Source organism: Astatotilapia calliptera, chromosome 22, assembly GCF_964374335.1.
Source record: "Astatotilapia calliptera chromosome 22, fAstCal68.1, whole genome shotgun sequence".
Taxonomy (NCBI): Eukaryota; Metazoa; Chordata; class Actinopteri; order Cichliformes; family Cichlidae; genus Astatotilapia; species Astatotilapia calliptera.
This window is the reverse complement of record NC_137442.1, coordinates 1059428-1085186: the sequence shown is the minus strand read 5'-3', so window position 1 is coordinate 1085186 and position 25759 is coordinate 1059428. Positions and strand designations below refer to the sequence as shown.

General features: G+C 41.6%; 1 protein-coding gene across 1 annotated transcript; it reads left to right on the top strand.

The window, feature by feature from the left end:
* The first annotated feature begins 3361 nt into the window (after positions 1–3361).
* On the top strand, positions 3362–7659 carry LOC113014779 (uncharacterized). Its single transcript, XM_080296036.1, has 3 exons — positions 3362–3443; positions 6331–6397; positions 6491–7659. Exons 1-3 carry the CDS (start codon positions 3362–3364, stop codon positions 7656–7658), a joined length of 1317 nt encoding a protein of 438 aa, XP_080152162.1. The 3' UTR covers position 7659.
* The last annotated feature ends 18100 nt before the right edge of the window (positions 7660–25759 follow it).

Sequence of the window (25759 nt, the reverse complement as noted above, 5' to 3'; positions counted from 1 at the left end):
ACAACAACCATAGCTGCTCCAACAAAAACTACAGTTGCAGCGACAACAACTACAGCTGCACCGACAACAACTACAGCTGCGACAACAACAACCACAGCTGCTCCAACAAAAACTACAGCTGCACCAACAACAACCACAACTGCAGCGACAACAACCACAGCTGCTCCAACAACAACCACAGCTGTTCCAACAACAACCACAGCTGCAGGGACAACAACCACAGCTGCTCCAACAACAACTACAGTTGCAGCAACAACAACTACAGTTGCAGCAACAACAACTACAGCTGCACCGACAACAACTACAGCTGCGACAACAACAACCACAGCTGCTCCAACAAAAACTACAGTTGCAGCGACAACAACTACAGTTGCAGCAACAACAACCACAGTTGCAGCGACAACAACTACAGTTGCAGCGACAACAACCACATCTGCAGCGACAACAACTACAGCTGTTCCAACAACAACTACAGCTGCTCCAACAACAACCACATCTGCCCCAACAACAACCACAGCTGTTCCAACAACAATCACAACTGCAGCGACAACAACCACAGCTGCTCCAACAACAACCACATCTGCCCCAACAACAACCACAGCTGTTCCAACAACAATCACAACTGCAGTGACAACAACCACAGCTGTTCCAACAACAACCACAACTGCAGCGACAACAACCACAGCTGTTCCAACAACAATCACAACTGCAGTGACAACAACCACAGCTGTTCCAACAACAATCACAACTGCAGCGACAACAACCACAGCTGTTCCAACAACAATCACAACTGCCGCGACAACAACTGCAGCTGCTTCAACAACAACCACAACCGCAGCGACAACAACAACAACACCAGCAACAACAACCACAACTGTTCCAACAACAACCAAAACTGCCGCGACAACAACTACAGCTGCTTCAACAACCATAACTGCAGCGACAGCAACAACCACCTCCTCTGCTATTCTCAACAACATCAGCTTCCTTACAGTAGTTCTGGCTCTGTCGTCACATGTACTCAGATCATGTTTTTAACATTTCTTAAGTTCACATCCTCCAAATGAAGCAACAAACTGAAGTACCTGTGACCATTTGAAATGTTTAAGTAACCAAATGTTTAATCATATATTTATTCTTATTTATTATGGTTTTATTTATTTATTTATATCTATCAGAGAGAAGTTGTTAAATGTTTTCCTGATGTTTGTGTGTTCCAAACTTGTGTGATCAGAGGACTGATATTAAAAATATAGTGATGTCTACAATCTCAACACTGAGCTTATCATAAATAAAGTCTTTTTGCACTGATTAATAAGTGTCTCTTTAAATAAGTGACTTTTTAAAGATGAGAATAATTTCTCATAATAATCATTTCTCTACAATAGTCAGTGTTAATACTGAGTTATATTCAGCTTTGTTTATATTTCTGCAAATCACAATAGTTATTTCATCATGTTTCCTGTTGTAAATTAAAGACCCTGCAGTATTTGGAAGATGAGATGAGACGAGATGAGATGCCTTTATTAGTCCCACGAGTGGGAAATTTCAACCTTGAAGCAGAGTCGATTATGAGCTCCCGAAGCTCCTTCTGTGGGGCGAATGCCGCTGGATCCATAACCTGGCGGGTCAATACTGTCACGGCAAATGGGATGAGCCGTGTGGAGAAAAATAAAGGAGGATCCAATTGTAGGCACTCGTGGAGGTGCGAAGGACGTTTATTGTAAAAAATAAAACACAAGTGGAAAACGGCAAACGGAACTAAAGATAATCTGAACTGGGAAAACTAAACTACTAGACATGAACACGAACATGGAGGAGGTTGAGCAGAGGCATATGACGGTAGACAGCAGGGAGAACACGTGGATGAAACACGGTAGATTCACAGACAGACCAGCGACTACAACATAAGAAGACATGACTTAAATACACACAGAAGAACACAAGGAGATTACACACAGGTGGGGAACACAGCTGGAAGTAATTGACGAGATGAGACAAGGGAGGCAAAACTGAATACGCTCACATAAAACACGAACCTTCACAATAAAACAGGAAACAGGAAATAACAACACAAAGACGCAGACTAGACACTGAACTAAACATGCAGAAAAATGAGGGCATCGAAACTGAACCTAAGAACTGACCCCTCAACCAGAATGACCTGAAACATAGAATTCTAATAATAATCAACAAAGCACAACAAGAGAATCAGAAAATAATCCATAATACAAAATCAAACCAAAACATCTCAAAATACTGTGTCAAAACTGACCCAGAACCATGACAATTAGTATCCACTCCAGCATCCATTCAGTCTTTATATATGGATTTAATAACGGCTGTTCTAGTGTGTGAGGTGTGTTCACAATGTCACACAGACAATACAAGGCTCAACATGACGACCTGTCCTGAAGATTAAAGTCACGTAAGGTAGAGTTCATTTGAAAAGTAAAATAAATTAAAGCTGCCAGCAGTGATGATGGGGAACTTGCACATCAGCGCACGTTGAAGTGTGCTGCAGTTGAAGTAGGCTGGTGGTCACTTCCTGTCCCGGGAAGACATCGTCTGATATGTCATGTAGTTGTGTGTCCTTTGAAATCCACAACAGAAATCTCACGTACATCGCCTGTTGCTTATTTAATGCTACCAGCAAAGAATCAAGACTTTTCATGAAAACTGAAAAGCTCTGAGCATTAACATCAAGAAGTCACCAAAGATCATGCTACTCCAATTCAGTCTCTAGCAGTTCATTAGAATACAAGGTTTGACTATAGTGAAAACACCACCAAAATTACACTTGACCCAAACATTGACTTGTTGTTGGGTTTACGGCAGCGAGGTCAAACTCATTTTACATCTCCAAACACACTCACCTCATTTTGAGTCTATGTGGGCCAGACCAGTGAAACTCTCCTTTCTGTTAGTGCACAGAAGTTTGACAACACATTTTATCCCTGAGATATCTTAAATAACAAATGAAACAACAACCAGCAGCGAGCAGCAGGGACAATATCCCCGCCTATCCTGGGTAACGCACCTGCCCCCAAGATCCTACGTGTATGTTGCTATGTCAAGAGATGTAATGGCTATAGCGTAATTAAAAAGGCCGCACAGCACAGCCAGCTAAGATAAAATCAGATAGAAAAGATAGATCTTTATTGTCACTGTTACAACAACAATGAAAGGCAGTTTGGCATCTCTCCATTAGCAGTATGTAGATTCTTTACATTAAAATTACTTTAGAATAAAAGATAAAAGACACACAGCTATATACATTTGTATACAAGTTATATATGCTGTAAGGTGCCATATAAAGGCACCCCCCCCCCCCCCCTCCAAGACCCTGCCTGTGTGAATAATGTGTTGTCACAGGAGGCCTCGAGAGGAGAAGGCATGGGATGGCCAGGAGGTAGAGGACTACCCTCAGAAAGAGAGCGCTAGTAAGCACCCCTATTTCCTAAATCCTACCACAGGGAGAGTGGAGCACTCCCTGGCTACCTGTTGGACTTCCCAAGACTACACACAGATCCCAGGCTGGTGTAAGTTTGAGATAAGTCACTGCAAACATCCACCCAAACTGTATCAACTGCACCCCATCCTCCCTCACCCCCTTGTGGCCCAACGGGCACTCAGGAGCCCCAGAGACAGACTGGATGTGGGTCAAGACGTGTTATTATTTGTGTTGTAGATGCCTCAGTTGAAGATCTAGGGACTTTTTCCAGTTCATAATGTACATACGTGTGTGTTGTGATATTAGTTTTGTTGTGTTGTTGCCTAACAGAATCTCCATTTTCCTACATCATGTTGTATCACAACATAGAAATGCATCATCACAGAACTGAAGGTCACACAGGACAGGTTTTCGTGTGACGTGTTGTCTCCTGTTTGACGGATATGTGGCATTCCTCAGTGAAGACTCAACCATCTCAAGTACATGCTGGGAAATGCTTTAAGCTGTTTTTGGACCTCAGTACAGAAACAATGAATGTTAATTCTCAACATCTGTTAACGCACAGGAGACTAAACTATGAGGTGTGGCTGCAAGTTTATGCAACTAGAAGCAGCTTCAATAACCACACCTCTTATGACTGATTGTGCGACAGAGAAAGGCCGGGATCAAACCTGCTCAGGTATATTTTATAAACTGCTGTGTGTGCTGCTGTTCATATGCATATCTCCAAAGAACTAAAAGAAAATCCATGTGTTGGAATAACTTCAGAATAAATTAATGAACAAATCTGCATCAATTAATTTCCAGAGTTGCACCAGATCAGCAAGATTCATAAAACAAGTTCAACAAAGCAGAAATATGTTGTGTATATATATATATATATATATATAAATCCCTGACCTGTGTTACAGTATAAGACACTTACTGGGCATCTGTGGTACTATTATTTTAACTGCATTGCTAATATGTGGTTTATTGCAGCTGCACTTTTTTTACTCTTTATCATGCTGCTGTTACAGAAAAAAATAAACCCTCGTGCGATCAATGAAGGATGTGTATATCTAAAGTCTTTACAAATAAACTATTTACATAAAGTGACTGATTCACACTGGTGTTGTTTTAGGCTCAAAGAAATAAAAGTTTACACCTTTAAAGACTGTAAGCATCCTTTACTCTCACTTTTTGATACCTGTGTATATTTGAAGATTTGAAGGTGCAAAAGATGAACCCAGTCAGGTCTGAAAAGTGAACATAATGCTGAAATGCATTAAACCTGCATTTTTAATCATGGCCAGCGGTACTCGGTGGCTATATTCAATTTATTACAGCACAAGTGTGTAAGTGTCTTTTAGTCGGGTCTCACCTTGTGTCTCTGATAACTGAGGAATGACTTCCTGCATTAAGTGTTGCAAGAAGAAAATGAAAGCAAGCTCCCAACTCGCAAGAATGCCTTTAAAACTGACTTCTTATTTCCATTGATGAAAACTTCTTCATTTCAAGTAAATGAACCAGTAATATTTAGAATGTGTGTAAAAGAAAAGACAAAAAAGAGAGAAATCAGAGTTATTTTGATGTGGACGCTGACTGCCCACCGAGCACCACCAACCTGTAAATGTTGATTCTCCGTCTAAATCTAGTCAGCCAGTTGTGAGATTTAGTTAATCCAAAACTAATCACCGAATATTTGTTTTCTTCTGTCAGATTTTATTATCCAAAATGGTCATCTTTTATGGACCACATAGAGTCCTAATGTAGCCATAAAGATACAATCACATAAATGTAGTCATAGTCACACAGAGAAAATGTCGAAGCTCACGTCAAAACATGTCACAAATATGTGTGTGTGTGTGTCTGTGTGTGTGTAAGTGCTAAAATTAAAGTGATGACTGTTTCAGGAGGACAATAGGAGAGAAAAATGGTAAATAAAAGTTTAGTGCACACACCTTAAACCATGACGATAACTACCATTACTCCACCTGCACATATTTGTCCTCAGGTTCATGTTGGCTGATTATAAAAAGAGGAGATGAAGTCAGAGAACATCACTTTCTTTCACTGCAGTGGACGACTTACAAGCAAAGAAATACTATGTAAGTAACCCTAATATTAAATATATATCTGACATCTACATGTGAATTTAAGATGAATTGATAGATTTATTTCTGGAAATGATCTTTTGGCAACATATGGTGTAATTTAGGCAGCAATTTGTTGTGTTGGGTTGTGTTTATCTTAAAGTTCTGAAGGTTTTTTTATGCTTCTGTTTTTGTTTTGTTTTTTGCTATTACCCTTGATAAATAATATATGACACATTCACACACACACACAGATAGATAGATAGATAGATAGATAGATAGATAGATAGATAGATAGATAGATAGATAGATAGATAGATAGATAGATAGATAGATAGATAGATAGATAGATAGATAGATAGATAGATAGATAGATAGATAGATAGATAGATAGATAGATAGATAGATAGATTTAATGGGTTAGTGATTATATGTCAATATTGGAGTTGATTAACACTATAAACATGAAGTGGTGACTTTTGCTCTGATTTACAGTCAGGAACAATGAGGTCATCATAGTCAGAGCCTTTCGTTCATGATTTCTTAATTTCTTCTTGTTGCTTTTGCTTCAAACTACATGTGTACAAGCACCTCGTTGAGAGATGTGGACTATCACAAAGACAGTACTATAGAAAAAAAAATCTATATTTTAAATTATGTAATTGAATAGGAACTTTTTTATATTATGAGTTTTAGATCTCAAACTTCTTTTCAAGATAACTTTAGAAAGCTTAATTAAGGCAATTGTAGGAATAATGCTTTCTTTAAATCATAATAACCACAGTGAATTTTTATTTTCAGAGACAGGAGCAGAAAATCAGCATCACCATGATCGCAAAGATGTTTGTCATCGTTCTTCTTGTTGTTGGTAGGAAAAAAATAATTTGTCAAAGAATTTCCTATTCATAAAGATGTGGTTAATGTGATGAAATATGAAAATGATGTAAGATTCTCTACACAGCCTGCTGCAACGCAGCGACAACAACCACAACTGCAGCGACAACAACCACATCTGCAGCGACAACAACCACATCTGCAGCGACAACAACCACAGCTACAGGGACAACAACCACAGCTGTTCGAACAACAACCACAGCTGCAGCGACAACAACTACAGCTGTTCCAACAACAACCACAGCTGCTCCAACAACAACCACAGCTGCACCGACAACAACTACAGTTGCGACAACAACAACTACAGTTGCAGCAACAACAACTACAGCTGCACCGACAACAACTACAGCTGCGACAACAACAACCACAGCTGCTCCAACAACAATCACAGCTGCCCCAACAACAACCACAGCTGTTCCAACGACAACCACAACTGCAGCGACAACAACCACAGCTGCTCCAACAACAACCACAGCTGCACCAACAACAACCACAGCTGCTCCAACAACAACCACAGCTGCAGGGACAACAACCACAGCTGCACCAACAACAACCACAGTTGCAGCAACAACAACTACAGTTGCTCCAACAACAACCACAGCTGCACCAACAACAACCACAGCTGCACCAACAACAACCACAGCTGCTCCAACAACAACCACAGCTGCAGGGACAACAACCACAGCTGCAGGGACAACAACCACAGCTGCTCCAACAACAACTACAGTTGCAGCAACAACAACTACAGTTGCAGCAACAACAACTACAGCTGCACCAACAACAACCACAACTGCAGCGACAACAACCACAGCTGCTCCAACAACAACCACAGCTGCACCAACAACAACCACAGCTGCTCCAACAACAACCACAGCTGCAGGGACAACAACCACAGCTGCTCCAACAACAACTACAGTTGCAGCAACAACAACTACAGTTGCAGCAACAACAACTACAGCTGCACCGACAACAACTACAGCTGCGACAACAACAACCACAGCTACTCCAACAAAAACTACAGTTGCAGCGACAACAACTACAGTTGCAGCAAAAACAACTACAGCTGCACCGACAACAACTACAGCTGCACCGACAACAACTACAGCTGCGACAACAACAACCACAGCTGCTCCAACAACAACTACAGTTGCAGCAACAACAACTACAGTTGCAGCAACAACAACTACAGTTGCAGCAACAACAACTACAGCTGCAACAACAACAACCACAGCTGATCCAACAACAACCACAGCTGCTCCAACAACAACCACATCTGCTCCAACGACAACCACAGCTGCACCGACAACAACTACAGTTGCGACAACAACAACCACAGCTGCTCCAACAACAACCACAGCTGCACCAACAACAACCACAGCTGCACCAACAACAACCACAGCTGCAGGGACAACAACCACAGCTGCTCCAACAACAACCACAGTTGCAGCAACAACAACTACAGTTGCTCCAACAACAACCACAGCTGCACCAACAACAACCACAGCTGCACCAACAACAACCACAGCTGCACCGACAACAACCACAGCTGCTCCAACAACAACTACAGTTGCAGCAACAACAACTACAGTTGCAGCAACAACAACCACAGCTGCACCGACAACAACTACAGCTGCGACAACAACAACCACAGCTGCTCCAACAACAACTACAGTTGCAGCAACAACAACTACAGCTGCACCGACAACTACAGCTGCACCGACAACAACTACAGCTGCGACAACAACAACCACAGCTGCTCCAACAACAACTACAGTTGCAGCAACAACAACTACAGTTGCAGCAACAACAACTACAGCTGCACCGACAACAACTACAGCTGCAACAACAACAACCACAGCTGTTCCAACAACAACCACAGCTGCTCCAACAACAACCACAGCTGCAGCGACAACAACCACAGCTGCTCCAACAACAACCACAGCTGCTCCAACAACAACCACAGTTGTAGGGACAACAACCACATCTGCTCGAACAACAACTACAGCTGCTCCAACAACAACCACAGTTGCAGCGACAACAACCACATCTGCAGCGACAACAACTACAGCTGTTCCAACAACAACCACAGCTGCTCCAACAACAACCACATCTGCCCCAACAACAACCACAGCTGTTCCAACAACAATCACAACTGCAGTGACAACAACCACAGCTGTTCCAACAACAACCACAACTGCAGCGACAACAACCACAGCTGCTCCAACAACAATCACAACTGCAGCGGCAACAACTACAGCTGTTCCAACAACAATCACAACTGCAGCGACAACAACCACAGCTGTTCCAACAACAATCACAACTGCAGCGACAACAACAACAACACCAGCAACAACAACCACAACTGTTCCAACAACAACCAAAACTGCCGCGACAACAACTACAGCTGCTTCAACAACAACCACAACCGCAGCGACAACAACAACAACACCAGCAACAACAACCACAACTGTTCCAACAACAACCAAAACTGCCGCGACAACAACTACAGCTGCTTCAACAACCATAACTGCAGCGACAGCAACAACCACCTCCTCTGCTATTCTCAACAACATCAGCTTCCTTACAGTAGTTCTGGCTCTGTCGTCACATGTACTCAGATCATGTTTTTAACATTTCTTAAGTTCACATCCTCCAAATGAAGCAACAAACTGAAGTACCTGTGACCATTTGAAATGTTTAAGTAACCAAATGTTTAATCATATATTTATTCTTATTTATTATGGTTTTATTTATTTATTTATATCTATCAGAGAGAAGTTGTTAAATGTTTTCCTGATGTTTGTGTGTTCCAAACTTGTGTGATCAGAGGACTGATATTAAAAATTTAGTGATGTCTACAATCTCAACACTGAGCTTATCATAAATAAAGTCTTTTTGCACTGATTAATAAGTGTCTCCTGACTTTTTAAAGATGAGAATAATTTCTCATAATAATCATTTCTCTACAATAGTCAGTGTTAATACTGAGTTATATTCAGCTTTGTTTATATTTCTGCAAATCACAATAGTTATTTCATCATGTTTCCTGTTGTAAATTAAAGACCCTGCAGTATTTGGAAGATGAGATGAGACGAGATGAGATGCCTTTATTAGTCCCACGAGTGGGAAATTTCATGTTAAGGCTGCCGACCATTTGCACGCAATGGCGGCGCCATCATACCCTCTGACCATACATACATTGCACGAAAACATCACATGGGGAAGACAGGTCAGAGAGGTATAACAATGGAAAATGCACAACATGAGGAAAGCTAAGGAGAAAAAAAATAACACCACCCAGAAAAAGACAAAACAGGTAAACACAAACTGTGGGAGAAAATTGAGTGACATGCTGCAGTGGTATATAAACACACAGAGACAAAAAAGAGTAGATAAGGATAAAAATGAGTGATTCTGATAATCCAGAGTATATGACTGTGGTTTTATGGGGTCTGATATCTCCTTGTAATGTAAACAATCAACTCAAATATCCAATTTGATTATTAAACTTGACAGTGGTAATTTAACACAACTAACAGTTGACACTCACATACAGCTGCTTTTACAACCACAGAGGTGCAGAAGAATGTGATGTAAGCAGAAACTTTGTGTCTCACTCCCACTGCGCCACATATGGACATTTGGTCAGGACCTGTTGTCATCACACTTTAATGCAACAGGTAACTGACACAATTTTTCCCCTTAAATAAACGAGACCTCAAAGAAGACCAATACGAATCTTACTGCAGGTACGAGAATTCTAATTAGAGGACTGAACCTGTTCACAGTCACAGCGGTAAAATGTAGCAGGTCACTTCTGAAAAATGTCACAGAGCATGTGTGAAACAGCACTGCAACAGTCAGTGTTGTTGGCTGTTTCAGGAGGACAAAAGCAGAGAGACACTTGCATTCAAGCTGTGTCTGCACACACCTTTAACCAGGACGATATCTACCATTACTCCACCTGCACATATTTATCTGGATGCTGATGTTATCACATGTCGCTGGCTCATAAAACATCACAGTTTCTCTCTGCAGCTGAAACTACCAGTCAGCCATGACACTTTTACCACACAACCTTGAAGTGAAATCTGCATTCAGGTAGCCTAATGTAGGCAGACTGGAAAGAACAAGAAAGCATTACTCTGATTTAAAACTTCAGCACCACGTAGTCTGTGAGTGGTGGAGCCAGAACTCTGTCAGACGGACTCAAAACTCCACAACACATTTCATGTTCACATGTTGAACCCATTGTGAATTGGACCTTGGTACACAGCAAAATCTCCAGTGTTAAACTGACACTAGAGAGTGTCTATATGAGTCCACTCCTCTGAGTGTTAAATATAACACTGTTGAGTGTTAAATGAACACGTTTGACAGTATTGTATTTTTAAAAGTAACCTAGTCAGTTTTGAAGTTTAACAATGACTAACACTTAGCAGTGCTGATTTTCTTACACTGGAAAATAACTCAAAATGTTAGAAATATTCAAAAATAGCTACATAATTTTTCTGTGCTGTTTTTCTGTGCCCTTTTGTTATCGCTTCTTGTCACTGATGTGTTGGCTGCCTTAGTCTATGATCGCCTGGTGTCACGGCCTTTTATGTTCCAAACACCCAAAAAGTCCAAGAAAAGGCCGTGGGTGGTGTTTTAGAACGCACTTCTGACTCCATTGTTTAAAAATCATATGCCGTGTATTTCGTGGAAAATTACAAACAAAAATCAACCAAATAACTTCTTAAAACTTACAATTAAACGAAAGTTAATTTAATTTGCTTTAACAACTTCAAAAATGTTCAAAAAATCATTTTCTAACCCTCCCGTCTTCCTATCAGACATTTGGCAAACAAAAAAACATCTTTACCACACCCCTCCAGGGTGCTCTTAGTCCCCTGATTAATGGGAGGGTCCATAAGCTAATAAACCAATCACTTTCCAAAAACGTTTCCAAGAAAATGAATTACAAATTTACATAACAAAACTAGGTCAGCATATTCTTACAACTTTAAAGAAAAAACAAAAATGGATACAAATTGCGTTTTATAAACATTCAACAAAAATGGCCACAACATTTCTGTGTAACATGAATTATATCTGTCTGTGTGGCCATCACAAAAAGCAATACCATTAATTTTCTTCAGTAGTCCATATACATCTTCTTAAAAAACAAACAAAAGGAAAGGTCAATGTTCTATGATTTCAAGTCTTTGTTGTTCATGTGTTTACTTTGTGTGTATTGAAAAAAGGTGTATGTTGCATAATGGAGTGACTTTAAAACTGACCAGTTAAGAGCCTTGTCTATAAATGCAGATGTTATCTTTGCTCTGTTACCAAAGTTCCACTCAAGCTGCTTTTTTGCCTCAGTATAAGCTGCATGCACATAACATGTGAATGCAGCTTCTCACTAAAATTCTGGGCTGTCCTGTAGTAAACTGTTCTAAATAATAAAGTCTATCCTGCATGTTATCAGTCTTAGTTTCTATTCCTTGCTCAAACGCCTTAAGAAAGGATCTAAAAAGCAAAGGATCACAACCAAAAACAGGAATTTCTATTGCTGGAAGCAGTGACAACCTCTGTTATTTTACAAGCATCTCAGTAATCTCATTTTGCTTTCTCATGATATCTGTTAGGGCACTGTGGACATCAACCTGAGAAGAGATTGGCCTTGGGCTTTCCCCTTCTGGTTTAACCTTAGCAGGTGCATGTGTCTCTAGGGGCATTGGCAAAGGTGAATGAACTAAAGGGGCTTTCTTTATTCTTGGAGCCTTTTGAGCTGTAGCAGCAGGTATGAACTTAGTAGATGTTCCAGAAGGAGCTTCTGATTCAACCTCAGCCCTGGAATCAAGGCTCTGCTGATCCTGAGCAGAGGTGAAAATTTGCATTTTTGCATCTGCCATAACCAACTTCTATAAGTAGTTTAGAAGAAATGCTGATTAAACAGTATAATCAAGATTTTGTGGAGAACCGGTGTAATGAGCGTGCAGAAATGTCTGTAGAAGATAAACAGTTCATGACCATAATGTCAGAGTCAGCTGTACTTGATACGGGACAGACTTGACTGGGGAAAAGAAAGAGGGAAAAAAACAGTGGGGAAGAGGGACGGGGATAAAGGGCAAAAAACAAAAACCAACAAAATAAGCAGACAACAAATACAAATATCAATCACCTGGATCACCTGTTGACAAAGAAAAAAGAAAACAAGCAGAAGAAAAAGAGCAACATAATAAACATCATCACGATGATCTATGGGAATATAACAGTAAATACTAAATATTAAACATTATTGTGCAGCACGTAGGATCGACAGCGCACAGTGTGCTTTGAGGTAGGACTCAAAAAGGGTGTAGTTTGTGTGTGTGAGCACCCGTGTGTACACCTGTGAGCATGGACGCGCTTGTTTTTAAAAGGTTCCTTCATGTAATGGTCTGCTAGAGGGTGTGGGGGAAGCCATTGCATAAGTGCATGGAGGCAGGACCTCACAGCAGAAGCATACTCCATAATGTGCATTATTATATGTATATTATATGTAACGTGGTGTTTTTCAATTATTGAATATACCAACATCAAGAAGTCACAAGCAAAGAAAGACCAAACCATGGTGCATGTTTAAACAAGGAAAGTTTCCTGGTCAAAATTATTTATAAAAGAAATAATACACAATTTTGTCACCCCAAAAAATACACGTTTAAAGCAACACAGCGGTGGCCCAATATCAGACAGAACTCCACTCTGTAGAGTGGGCAATCATTACGAAGCAGTTGGTTTTATTTTGTGGATTCAAGCTGCTCTTCATATTTTTGGCCACCAGATGTCACCAGAGAGGACTGTGTTGGAAAGCTTCGAGTAATGAACCGTTTTTCAATACAAGCTTCAGAAAGCTTCATCTGCCCATCACTAGCTTTTTGTATCCTTCCCCTATATGATGTTGAACAATCTTTGTTTTCAGGTCATTTGAGGGTTGTTTTGTTGCTTTGAGGCTCCCATTTTGCCACACTTCAGAGAAGATGCAAAGAGGAGAAAAACTTGCAATTGGCCACCTTAAATATCCTTTATCATGATTGGATTCACCTGTGTATGTAGGTCAAGGGTCAATAAGCTTACCAAACAAATTTTGTGTTCCAATAATTAGTGCTAAAGGTATTCAAATCAATAAAATGACAAGGGTGCCCAAATATATGCGCCCGCTTAATTTTGTTTAAGTAACTATTGCAGACTCTCTGTAAATCCTATAAACTTCATTTCATGTGTCAAATATCATTGTGATTGTCGGCTATATGGTATATTTAAATGAAACTGCTGATCAAAACAACCAAAGTTTTGTAAAGGAAAATCATAAAATGTATCAGGTTATGAATGATAAGTCGAATTATTATTTATGTGTGTAAGAGTGTTTGCATTTACCCCTCAGCACTCTAAGTCCTTCATTATTGCAATGTGAAAATAATTATAACCACTTACTTTAGTAGAAGTAAGTGGGTTACCTGCCAGGTCTAGCCTATCTTAGAATAGAATAGAATAGCCTTTATTGTCATTGTACAGAGTACAACGAAATTGGAGTGCCACTCCCTTGGTGCAAGTTTCAATAATAAATATAAATGTAAAATATAAAAAGTACAAAAAAACAATCGTAAGTACTCAAACAATAGTATGTACAATATATACAGGATAGCAGCATTAATATGATGACAGTATGAATAGCAGCATAATATAATGACAGTATGAATAGCAGCATTAATATAATGACAGTGACGGTATGGAATAGGTTCAATTGTTTTTGTGCTTATTTACTACGGTGATAGCTCTGGGAAAGAAGCTATCCCTGAATCTGTTTGTCCTGGTTTTATGTGACCTGTACCGTCGGCCTGACGGTAATAGTTCAAACAGTTGGTTGCTGGGGTGAGAGTGGTCCTTGATGATATTGCCAGCTCTGCTGAGGTACCGAGAGTTTGCAGTGACCTCCAGGCTGGGCAGAGAGCAGCCAGTGATCTTCTGGGCTGTGTTGATGACCCTCTGCAGTACTTTCCTGTCTGCAGCTGAGCACCCTGCATACCATGTTGTTATGCCGTACGTTAGGATGCTCTCTATGGTGGCTCTGTAAAATGTCACCAGCAGCCTCTCCTCCAGGTTGTTCCTCCTGAGCACTCTCAGAAAGTGGAGACGCTGCTGGGCCTTTTTAACCACCGCTGTAGTATTTGCTGTAGTATCTTGATACATCAAGAGGTGTGCAGCCAATTGTGGAAAAGCTCCCTTTATATCTCCAAGACAAGTGGCTGTCACAGGGGTGCAAATACAAAAGAGATCATCATGCTGCCTTTCCTCCTTTTTCCTACTTCAAAGAATTCATCTGCAGAGAGGCTGAAGAGAGAAATGGTCCCAGTTTTAACTATCCAGATCTTTTCACAAATTCTTACAGAGAAGAAAGGTCAAATCAAGTGAGACCTGTCTCCGTGCACAAGACGAACGATCTATGGCTTCAGAGCCCAAAATAGGAAATCCAGAGAAGCTATGCCCCATGCACCACAAGCCTCATTCTCTTCAAAAATGCAGAGGTTTTCAAAAACTGCTCTTGGAAGAGAGGAAAAGGTTCTTAAAAGAAAACAACATATGTTTTCGCTGCTGCGCCTCTACGACTCATCAAGCCAAATCTTGTGAGGCCATCGTAAAATGCGAGGAATGTGATAGCGATAAACACATTCCCGCTCTGCACCCTGGACCAGCTTCGCGCTCAGATGCAGTTCCTACTTCCTCGACAGAGAATGGCGGGGAGAGGTCAGACACAGAGGTACAGAGTGTCACATCCAGATGTACCCAGGTATGTGGGGATGGGTTTCAAGGGAAATCCTGCTCAAAGATCTGGCTGGTGAATGTGTACCCAAATGGCCACCAAGAGCTATGGCAGAAGATGTATGTCATTTTAGATGACCAAAGTAATGTTTCACTGGCCAGATCTGAGTTTTTTGACATGTTTGGTCTCAAGGGAGCAACCGTGCCATACACACTGAAAACCTGTGCAGGCGTCATAGAAGCATCTGGGAGAAGAGCCCACAGTTTTATGATAGAATCGTTGGATGGGAAAGTTACCATGCCCTTGCCTGCACTTATATCCCGCAATAATATCCCAAACAACAGGTCAGAGATACCCACACCCGAAGCTGCATGTCACCACCATCATCTTAAAAGAGTGACAGATAAGATTCCACTGCTTGACCCAGATGCAGACATTCTTCTTCTATTGGGAAGAGACATTATCAGAGCGCATAAGGTTCGAGACCAGTATAATGGTCCACTAAACGCCCCACATGCACAACGCTTAGACCTAGGGTGGGTCATAGTTGGAGAGGTGTGCATAGGAGGTGCACACAACACGACTACAGTGAGTGCTATGAAAACCTGCATCCTGGAAAATGGCAGACCAAGTCACTTTGCCACGTGTGAGAATAAGATAAAGGTGAAAGAAAATCCTAATGGCAAAGATGAGAAAAAGAGAACCCGACCCAATAGAGACATCCAAAATGCATCGACAGTGACAAATCTTGGAGAAACAGTCTTCAATGCCACAAAAGATGACAACCAGCTAGCACACTCCATTGAGGATTCAGTCTTCCTACAGATCATGGACAAAAATCATGGGTTGCCCCTCTTCCTTTTCGGCACCCACGTAAACATCTGCCAAATAACAGATGCTACGCTCATCACCGTCTGATGTCACTGCGGAAGACTTTAGATAAGACGCCTTAAATGAAAATGCATTTCACAGACTTCATGCAAAATATGTTAGACAAGGGACATGCTGAACTTGCACCACCACTGCAGGAGGGGGCAGAATGCTGATATTTGCCCACGTTTGGTGTTTACCATCCCAAAAAACCAAACAAGATTAGAGTGGTATTTGATTCCAGTGCTCAGTATGACGGAATCTCACTAAACGAGGTGCTGCTGTCTGGACCAGATCTTAACAACAGTCTCATCGGTGTCCTCCTCAGATTCAGAAAAGAGCCTGTAGCCATAACTGCAGATATTCAGCAGATGTTTTACTGTTTCGTTGTTCGTGAGGACTGCAGGGATTACCTTAGGTTCCTGTGGTACCAGGATAACGATCTGAGTAAGGATGTGGTGGATCGCAAGCGTGTTCATGTTTTCGGAAACAGTCCATCACCTGCAGTGGCAATCTTTGATCTGAGGAAAGCAGCAGAGCACCAAGAAGTTGAATATGGCAGTGATGCGAGGCACTTCGTAGAAAGAGACTTCTATGTAGATGACGGCCTCCGGTCTTTTGCTACAACAGCAGAGGCCATTGATGTTCTGCGTTGAACACAGCAGATGTTGGCAGCATCTAACATCACTCTGCACAAAATAGCTCCAAATCGAGCAGAAGTATTGAACGCATTTCCTGCAGATCAAAGAGCAGACAATGTAAAAGACCTTAACCTCTTTGTGGATGACTTACCAGTCCAACGCAGTCTAGGAGTCAGCTGTAACACAATGACTGACACCTTTGGATTCAATATTCCTGAGAATCAAAAGCCATTTACACACCGTGGTGTCCTGTCAACAGTAAACAGTCTGTTTGATCCTTTGGGGTTCATAGCTCCTGTTGCAGTGACAGGGAGGCTGATTCTAAGAGAGCTAACAACCGAGAATGCGGACTGGGACGCAGAACTCCCCGAGGCTAAAAAAGAAAGTTGGAGAAGATGGAATGAATCATTGTCAGCACTAAAAAACCTGGATGTTCCACGAACATATACCTCTTTCTGTTTCCAAAGCACAGCATGCCGAATTATTGATCTTCTGTGATGCCTCTGTCAAAGCAATATCTGCAGTTGCTTATCTTAAGACAACGAATGAACAAGGTCTCCAAGAGGTGGGCTTTGTTTTCGGGAAATCCAAGCTCGCTCCCAACCCAGGCCTCACAATCCCAAGACTGGAATTGTGTGCTGCTGTCATGGCCGTTGAGAGAGCCGATCTAGTAATAAGGGAGCTTGATCTAGATCTCAAGACAGTGAAATTCTACACTGACAGCAGAGTTGTATTGGGATACATACACAACGAGACAAGGAGGTTCTATGTGTATGTGAACAATAGAGTGCAGCGCATCCGGCAGTCAACACGACCTGATCAGTGGAACTACATTCCTTCAGAACTAAATCCGGCTGATCATGGGTAACGTTCTGTTCCAGCCGCCGAGCTTGCCGACACCATGTGGCTAACAGGACCAGCATTCCTAACGAAACAATCAAAGGTAGCTGCCAGTGGCGATAAAGGATCAACATTTGACCTTGTGAACCCAGATGCTGATGCTGAGGTACGTCCTGAGGTAATCTCGCTCGCCACACAAGTTAGTAGAGACAAGCTTGGCTCAAAACGCTTCCAGCGTTTTTCTACCTGGACCACACTCAGTAAGACTGTGGCACGTCTGTGTCATATCGCTCAGCGTTTCTCTCACTCCTCAAAGAACCAAAGGTGTGTTGGATGGCATATGTGCAAAAGTGGCCTGTCAGTCGTTGACATTGTCAGAGCAGAACAGATCATCATAAAATGTGTGCAAGAAGAAATGTATTCAGAAGAACTGAAATGCATCAAAATGAAACATGACCTTCTGAAAACCAGCACTCTGTACAAACTCCAACCCATTCTCGACAGCGAAGGTATGTTAAGAATAGGTGGACGCATTGGTCGAGGACAACTTGAAAGTGGTGAAGTCCATCCGCTAATAATACCAAGCCGCAGCCATGTAGCAAGCTTGCTTGTTTGTCATCATCATCAGGCTGTAAAGCACCAGGGCAGGCATTTCACTGAAGGTGCAATTCGCAACAGTGGTCTGTGGATTGTTGGAGGGAAACGTCTCATCAGCAGTATTATTCACAAGTGTGTTACATGCAGGAAACTAAGAGGAAGAACCGAGCAGCAACAAATGTCAGACCTACCCACAGAGCGCCTTCAAGCTGACCCTCCATTTTCCTATGTTGGCCTTGATGTTTTTGGACCATGGGAAGTGGTGATACGCCGTACCAGAGGTGGTCAAGCTCAAGACAAAAGGTGGGCTGTCCTTTTCACGTGTATGTCCAAACGAGCCATACATATTGAGGTTATCGAAACAAGGACGTCCTCAAGCTTTATAAATGCGCTCCGAAGGTTTTTCTCCATCAGGGGTCATGCCAAACAGCTTCGCTCGGACTGTGGGACCAATTTCACTGGAGCGTTCAAAGAGCTGAAGATGGATCCTGGCAATAAGAGCGTAGAGGATTACCTTCTTCAACAAAAATGCACTTGGGTTTTCAACCCACCTCACTCCTCTTATATGGGCGGCGCTTGGGAGCACATGATTGGAGTGGCAAGACGGATTTTAGATTCTATGCTTCGTCAGGTTGGACATGTAAAACTCACTCATGAGGTCTTAACCACTTTCATAGCTGAAGTGAGTGCCATTGTCAATGCAAGGCCGTTAATACCAGTTTCTACTGATCCTGAGGCGCCTTTCATTCTAACACCTTCCATATTGCTGACCCAGAAAGGGGGTGTTGCCTCTCCTACTGTAAGTGAGTTTTCAAGAGGGGATCTTCTCAAGAATCAGTGGAAAAGAGTTCAGGCCTTGGCAGATACCTTCTGGGCTAGGTGGCACCGTGAATATTTGAGCACATTACAGAGTCGGCACAAATGGCAATCTCAGAAACCTAATCTCAAAGAAGGAGATATTGTTCTGCTCAAGGACGATCAAACCAAGAGGAATCAGTGGCCTATGGGAATTATTGTCAAGGTTGTTCCCAGCAGAGATGGACTTAGTGGAATACTCCCACTAGGTTTATATCTGGGACTCTCCACCATTTGACCTTAGAACTGAAGAAGCTTCTCGGATGAGAGGTGAAACGTCTTCAAGTAACTTAAAGAAGTCCAGACGCTTTTCTTTGCAAGTGGGATAAAGTGTCATATCTTTAATATGCCAGGTGTCATGGAACGGACATATTATAGTTTTTTAAGAAGTGTTACTACCACCTAGTGGTAACTAAGCAGAATGTCTTTTTTGTAGAGGAAGTGGTCTACAGGAAGTGGTGTGCTCTTTAGCTGCTACAGTGGTAGCATTTGTAATCTGATGGCAATCTCTGCAATCCTGGTGTTAAAGTCCACAATATCGACTTCATCCGTAAGTTCCTATACATTTAATGTGTATTAGTAAGTTTTGACACTGTTTTGAGTTAAATCTAGTGATGGCCCGCTTGAAGCTGATGCTCCGGTGCGTGTGTCACAAAAATCGACACACTGCTTCAGAAGCGCTGTGTCGAAGCTTGATTCGTTTGGCCAGAGTCACGTGATCAGTGACGTCCGAAGCTTCATTTAGAACCTAACCGCTTCGGTGTCTGATTCCCTGGTTTATAAGGAAGTGATTTGTGGAGTGTTTTGATGGTGACAGATAACGAACCACTGATAATTCTACAGAGAGATTTGGAGCCAGTGAGGAATAGAGGAGGTTCTGTTGTGTGGGAGTATTTTGAGTTGATTTTGGTCGATCGGGTGGGTTTTCCAGCTTTGTGTTCTGGCTGTTTATTTTATCTGAAAACGGGAAAAACTTAAAATGTCAAAAATCTGATTTTCATAGTATAAATATCATTAAATAACTTTAGAAAAACTTCCATTTGACTCTTTACATTTAATGTTATAAAAATATATATCTTATTTTGTAATTAATCTTAAAACGTTAGTCTGCAAAATGTGCAGCAATTTAATTTATTTATTCTCTTTAGCTGATAGTTTGTGGGGCCCATAGACTGTATAACTGCATCTCTACCAGTTTCTCTGCACTGCAGCCTCCTCTGTGCCATGTGAAGGGATTTTCCTTAATGCAGGAGAAATGATCTCCACGAAAAGGAACAGGTTCAGCCATCGCACAGTGGAACAAATTCTCTTCTTAAATAAAAATGAAAAAGGGTTACCTTAAATGCATCGTGTTTTTAATTTGCAAGTTCGTGAGCATTTTCCCTTTCCAGTTCACAATCAATTCTACCCCCAGGTCAAAAATATGTATAGGAAAATGTCCCTAATATAATATTATTTATAAATATGCCTGTCCGGCAATTAATTGCATAAGTACAAGGAGGCAGGACCTCACAGCAGAAACATACTCCATAATGTGTTGTACATTATTATATGTAACGTGGTACTTTTCAATTATTGTATTTACCAACATCAAGAAGTCACAAGCAAAGAAAGACCACACCATGGTGCATGTTTAAACAAGGAGAGTTTACTGGTCAAAATTATGTATTAAAGAAATAAACAACATTTTTTTCACCCCCAAAAATACACGTTTAAAGCAACACAGCGGTCGTCCAATATCAGACAAAATTCCACTCTGTAGAGTGAGCAATCATAATGAAGCAGTTGGTTTTATTTTGTGGGTTCAAGCTGCTCTTCATATTTCTGGCCACCAGATGTCACCAGAGAGGACTGTGTTGGAAAGCTTCGAGTAATGAACCGTTTTTCAATTCAAGCTTCAGAAAGCTTCATTTGGCCATCACTAGTTAAATCATATGGAGGCAGGTAGATGCTTATATTTTTTCAGCAGATGCTTCATCTGTGGTCGTGTGTTTTTCACTAGAGCAATGTTATTCTCCCAGTGTAATGGAACATGTCTTCATTGTGTATTTTGTATTCCTTTTCTTTGTACAGTTTTACAAAAAAGAGAGAGAGAGAATTTATTTTCACCATTAAATCCTGCCAAACGCAACAAGCGGCCTGTTTCTTGGAGGATGAAGTGCTGGGAATAAAGATTGTTAAGCTAGCTGTATAGCTGAAATTACGTTGCCTGCAACAAACTTTAGTGAGGACAGCATACAAAGAGAGCTGATTATTAACTCATCAAAACACAAAACATCATCACCATAAGGGCGACACCTGACAGGTTTTCTATAAGTGCACTATTACAAAAATAATGGGCCCAGTTGTGGACATGTCCATGTATAGAAAAACTCCCTCTGTTGAAAACAGGAAAACAACCCAAACCTAACTGGCAGAATTAACCAACAATTAATCACTAAAACAAAAAGTTCCACTGTTTCACCTGCAGGTTTTGTTATCAGCCGCAGTGTTCGCACAACACTAATATTGCCCATTAAGCACTTCCTAAACACTTGATGACAATGTATCATCACTAAATTATAACTTTCTTCTCCATGTCTGCATTACTGCATTTTAGCCACAGACCCACCCACTTTATTTAATCATCCCGTACCATGCTGTCATGTATTTTACCAAGCAATTCTTCTCACACAGATATGTTTCTCTCAGTGCAAGCTTCACTCATACATTCCAACAGGAAACTTTTGTTTTTTGTTTTTTGTTTATGTTTCCACTCTAACCGACTCGGCTACATCTGGTTCACTTGAGAGATCAAATCATCTGTTCCTAATCCAACAACACTCAACTAATTTGCATATCAGTTAATAACTCAATAAGTTGACAGGACAAAAGAAATGCATATTTAACATATTACCACAAAAAGAATTTCTGGGCCCAGTAAGCTCAGTTTTCCAATCAGGTGCTCATGAATGATTGTGTTGAATGCTGAACTGAAGTGCACAAAGGACCATTTACAAAAAGAATAAACAAGTAGCTTAATCAAAAACAAAAAAAGCCTATTTGAAAAGCTCAAGTGGCTCAAGTCAAGTCTACATGTCATCTTCACCATCACCATCTGACAGTCACCCAGGTAGACCCCGATAGCCTCCCTTTATACTCCATTGCCCCTCCCACTACACATAATTTTTATCCATTAAGGCAACTTTCCTCACAAAAAATTATTTTCTCTACTCATTTCCAGACATATTTTTCATAATAATCATATCTGTATTCATGACTGTTTTCAGGCAACTTACAGTGTCTAGTAATAAGGGAAAAACCCAAAGAAAAATAATGCAATCCACATAACCCCTCAAGCACGCGCAAATCCACGATTTAATCCCCGAAACACTGTACCTTTGTCTTGCCCAACTGCTCTTGTAATCGGCGATGAATGGGAGACTGTGCCCAAAGCTTTTCGTTAAAGGTAAGTGGCAGTGTACGCTGGCCGCCCCAGTACTGCTCTGGAATCCCGTGCATGCTTCCATGTCTGCTGTCTGCAGTCCGTGATGGCATAATTCCCTCACACACCTTTAGAAATACATTTCCTTAGAAAACTGGTGACATGTTCAATACTTCTGTTCTTATTAGGACACAAATAAACACATAGTTTAAAACAGCCAACCGTGACCAAAATGTTGTATAAAGTTTCTGCTTTTTCTTGATTCCAGACATCTGTGTACCATTAACACTCAATTTAAAAAACAAATAAACAAACAAACTTGCTCACTGTGACATCAGCAGAGGACATCATTGTTCAGGATGATGAGACATTGGTGTCATGTATACGATGTTTTAGCTTTAGTTGCATGTGTGAGGATTTGACTGAGGTACACAGTTATGGCTCCCAGCTCACCGTCTCCCTTTATAAAATCCTGTATTGTAGAAACACCACTGAGCTTTGAGCACCACAAATTCAAAGTGTGGACTGTATCTATACAGGAAATCAAGACTGTTCTGAAGAGATCAGTTTGCTCAGGGTGTAGTCTCTCACTGCTGCCACTAGATGTCACCAAAGTCTTCTTTATGTTTATTGTTCCTTTGCCCTAATCCTCCAGCCGTTCACCCCACACATCTCACATATTTGAATTTATTTATTTCAAATGGACAGCGCATATATCAATGTAAATATGCCAGATTTAGCCAGAAGGCCACTTTTCATCTGTAGTCCCTGGCAGGTCAGACAAAGATGATACATAAGGAATTTAGCACACCATCAGACAATGTACAACAACGTAGTCTAGTCAACAAATACATAAGATTATAACACAAAGTAATACAATGAAATGCAAAACAACAAATAAACAAAAAACATACAGGATTGCACACAGTAATATGAAACAAGTGATGACAACTCTGATTCCGCTTTCACCAATTTTTTAAATAAATAAATGATAAATGGCCTGTATTTATATAACCTGCGGCCTCACACTGCTGCAGTCATTTGCAATGTATAAGTGACTTCCTGAATCCCAGGCTTGCAGCCTCAGATTAGAGGCATCAGCTGCTCGGGCCTTGTCAGTCCCTGTATGTCTGAGGAAGCAAAGCTCTCGCCACCACCATTCCTCAACATCGTTGACTGTTTCCCAGCAGGCGGCTCTGCCTTTGTTCTGAAACTGGACGGGCTAACATCTCACCCACTGAGTAAGAGAGACTATGATACATATGTTAACCATGAGTAAAGAGATTTTGATTGATTGATTGAATCTTTATTTTGAACATGTTGAAAAATGTATCGATAGCAATGTTGAATATTGTCACACAATTAAAAAAGAAAATACACAAAATAATTACACAATAAAAATGGTTTGTTCTTCTGTTATGTAAAAGTGGTCATTTATTTTATTGTAATTTATTGCAGTTTACTTTTATATGTTTAAAAGATTTGAGGTGTGAAATAAACTGCAATGGAGTTGGGGGGGAGGGGGGGCGCCAAGACTTTCTTGCAAAACAAAGGGGGACCTAGCAAAACAAGTCTGGGAACCACTGTGCTAATGCAATCATATAATCCATGGTGGATAGATTTCAATTCAGTTCAATTTTATGTATATAGCAAAAAATCTCAACAATCACATCCCATTATGACCTGGTGCTTTGGCAACAGTGGGAAGAAATAACTCATGATTAAATGCAGAGAGCTCAGGGAGGGGCAGGGCCATCTGCCACGACAGGTTTGGGTGAGTAGAGGAAGACTGTCATAGGGCGAGAGGCGGGGTACACCCTGGACAGGTCGCCAGTCTGTCGCAGGGCCAACACACAGGGACAGACAACCATTCACACTCACATTCACACCTAGTGGCAATTTGGATTATCCAATTAACCTATCCCCACAAGCTGCATGTCTTTGGACGGTGGGAGGAAGCCGGAGTACCCGGAGGGAACCCACGCAAACACGGGGAGAACATGCAAACTCCACACAGAAAGACCCCGGCCTGATGGTGGAACTGAACTCAGGACCTTCTTGCTGTGCGGCAACAGTGCTAACCACCGTGCTGCCGTGCTGCCTGATTAGAGAACATTTTGCTGATAAATCTTCCGGACACGCCTGCAGTACAGGACTCCACCAGTTTAAGACCTGAGGACTTTTTTTTTGAACATGTTGTTGACAGATCGTCAGTATTAAGCTATTAACAAAGGATAAAGGATTATTCTATTATGTCTCAATCATACTTTAGAAACACCTAATGACAGAAATAGCTGATTAAAGGTCAGACAGGACAGGTTTCATGGTGTCGTAGCTGCCAGTGATGTGTCCCTTCTGTTTGACAGATATGTGGCTTTCCTCAATGAGGACTCAACCACCTCCTAAGGCTCCAGAAAAATGATTGAAGTTGTTTGTTGACTTCAATGCACAAAACAATAAATTCTCGTTCTGAGCGCCTGTTAATGCACAACAGGCTAAACTATGAGTTGCAGCTGAAAGTTTATGCAACGAGAGGCAGCTTCAATAACCACACCTCATATGACTGAGCGTACATCGGGACTGAGGGGGTTCAGGCCTATGTTCCCCTCAGAACTGAGGGGATTGAACTACCAGAAGGCAACATTGCAGACATAGAGGACAGTTACAAGTACCTGGGGATCCCGCAGGCGAATGGGAACCATGAAGAGGCCGCTAGAAAAGCTGCAGCCACCAAGTACCTGCAGAGGGTCAGGCAAGTCCTGAGGAGTCAGCTGAATGGTAAGAACAAGATCCGGGCCATCAACACGTACGCCCTGCCCGTGATCAGGTACCCTGCTGGGGTAATAGGCTGGCCAAAGGAGGAGATAGAAGCCACTGACATAAAGACAAGAAAGCTCCTTACCATGCATGGAGGGTTTCACCCCAAGTCCAGCACCCTGAGGCTGTACGCTAAGCGGAAGGAAGGGGGCCGGGGACTGGTGAGTGTCAGCACCACAGTCCAGGATGAGACAACGAACATCCAAGAATACATTGGGAAGATGGCCCCAACTGACCGAGTGCTCAGTGAATACCTCAGGCAGCAGAAACCCAAGAAAGAGGAGGGAGACGAGGAACCATCATGGAAGGACAGGCCCCTGCACGGTATGTACCACCGGCAGATAGAGGAGGTGGCTGATATCCAGAAATCCTACCAGTGGCTGGACAAAGCTGGACTGAAAGACAGCACAGAGGCACTAATCATGGCAGCACAAGAACAAGCTCTGAGCACAAGATCCATAGAGGCTGGGGTCTATCACACCAGGCAAGACCCCAGGTGCAGGCTGT

What these genes read in the sequence shown, in the direction of transcription:
- LOC113014779 (XM_080296036.1), top strand. Translation starts at nt 3,362, where the DNA reads ATGTGTTGTCACAGGAGGCCTCGAGAGGAGAAGGCATGGGATGGCCAG. An exon ending in CCCTCAGAAAGAGAGCGCTA is followed by an intron (nt 3,444 to 6,330) that starts GTAAGCACCCCT and finishes TTTTATTTTCAG; the next exon opens with AGACAGGAGCAGAAAATCAG. An exon ending in CATCGTTCTTCTTGTTGTTG is followed by an intron (nt 6,398 to 6,490) that starts GTAGGAAAAAAA and finishes TTCTCTACACAG; the next exon opens with CCTGCTGCAACGCAGCGACA.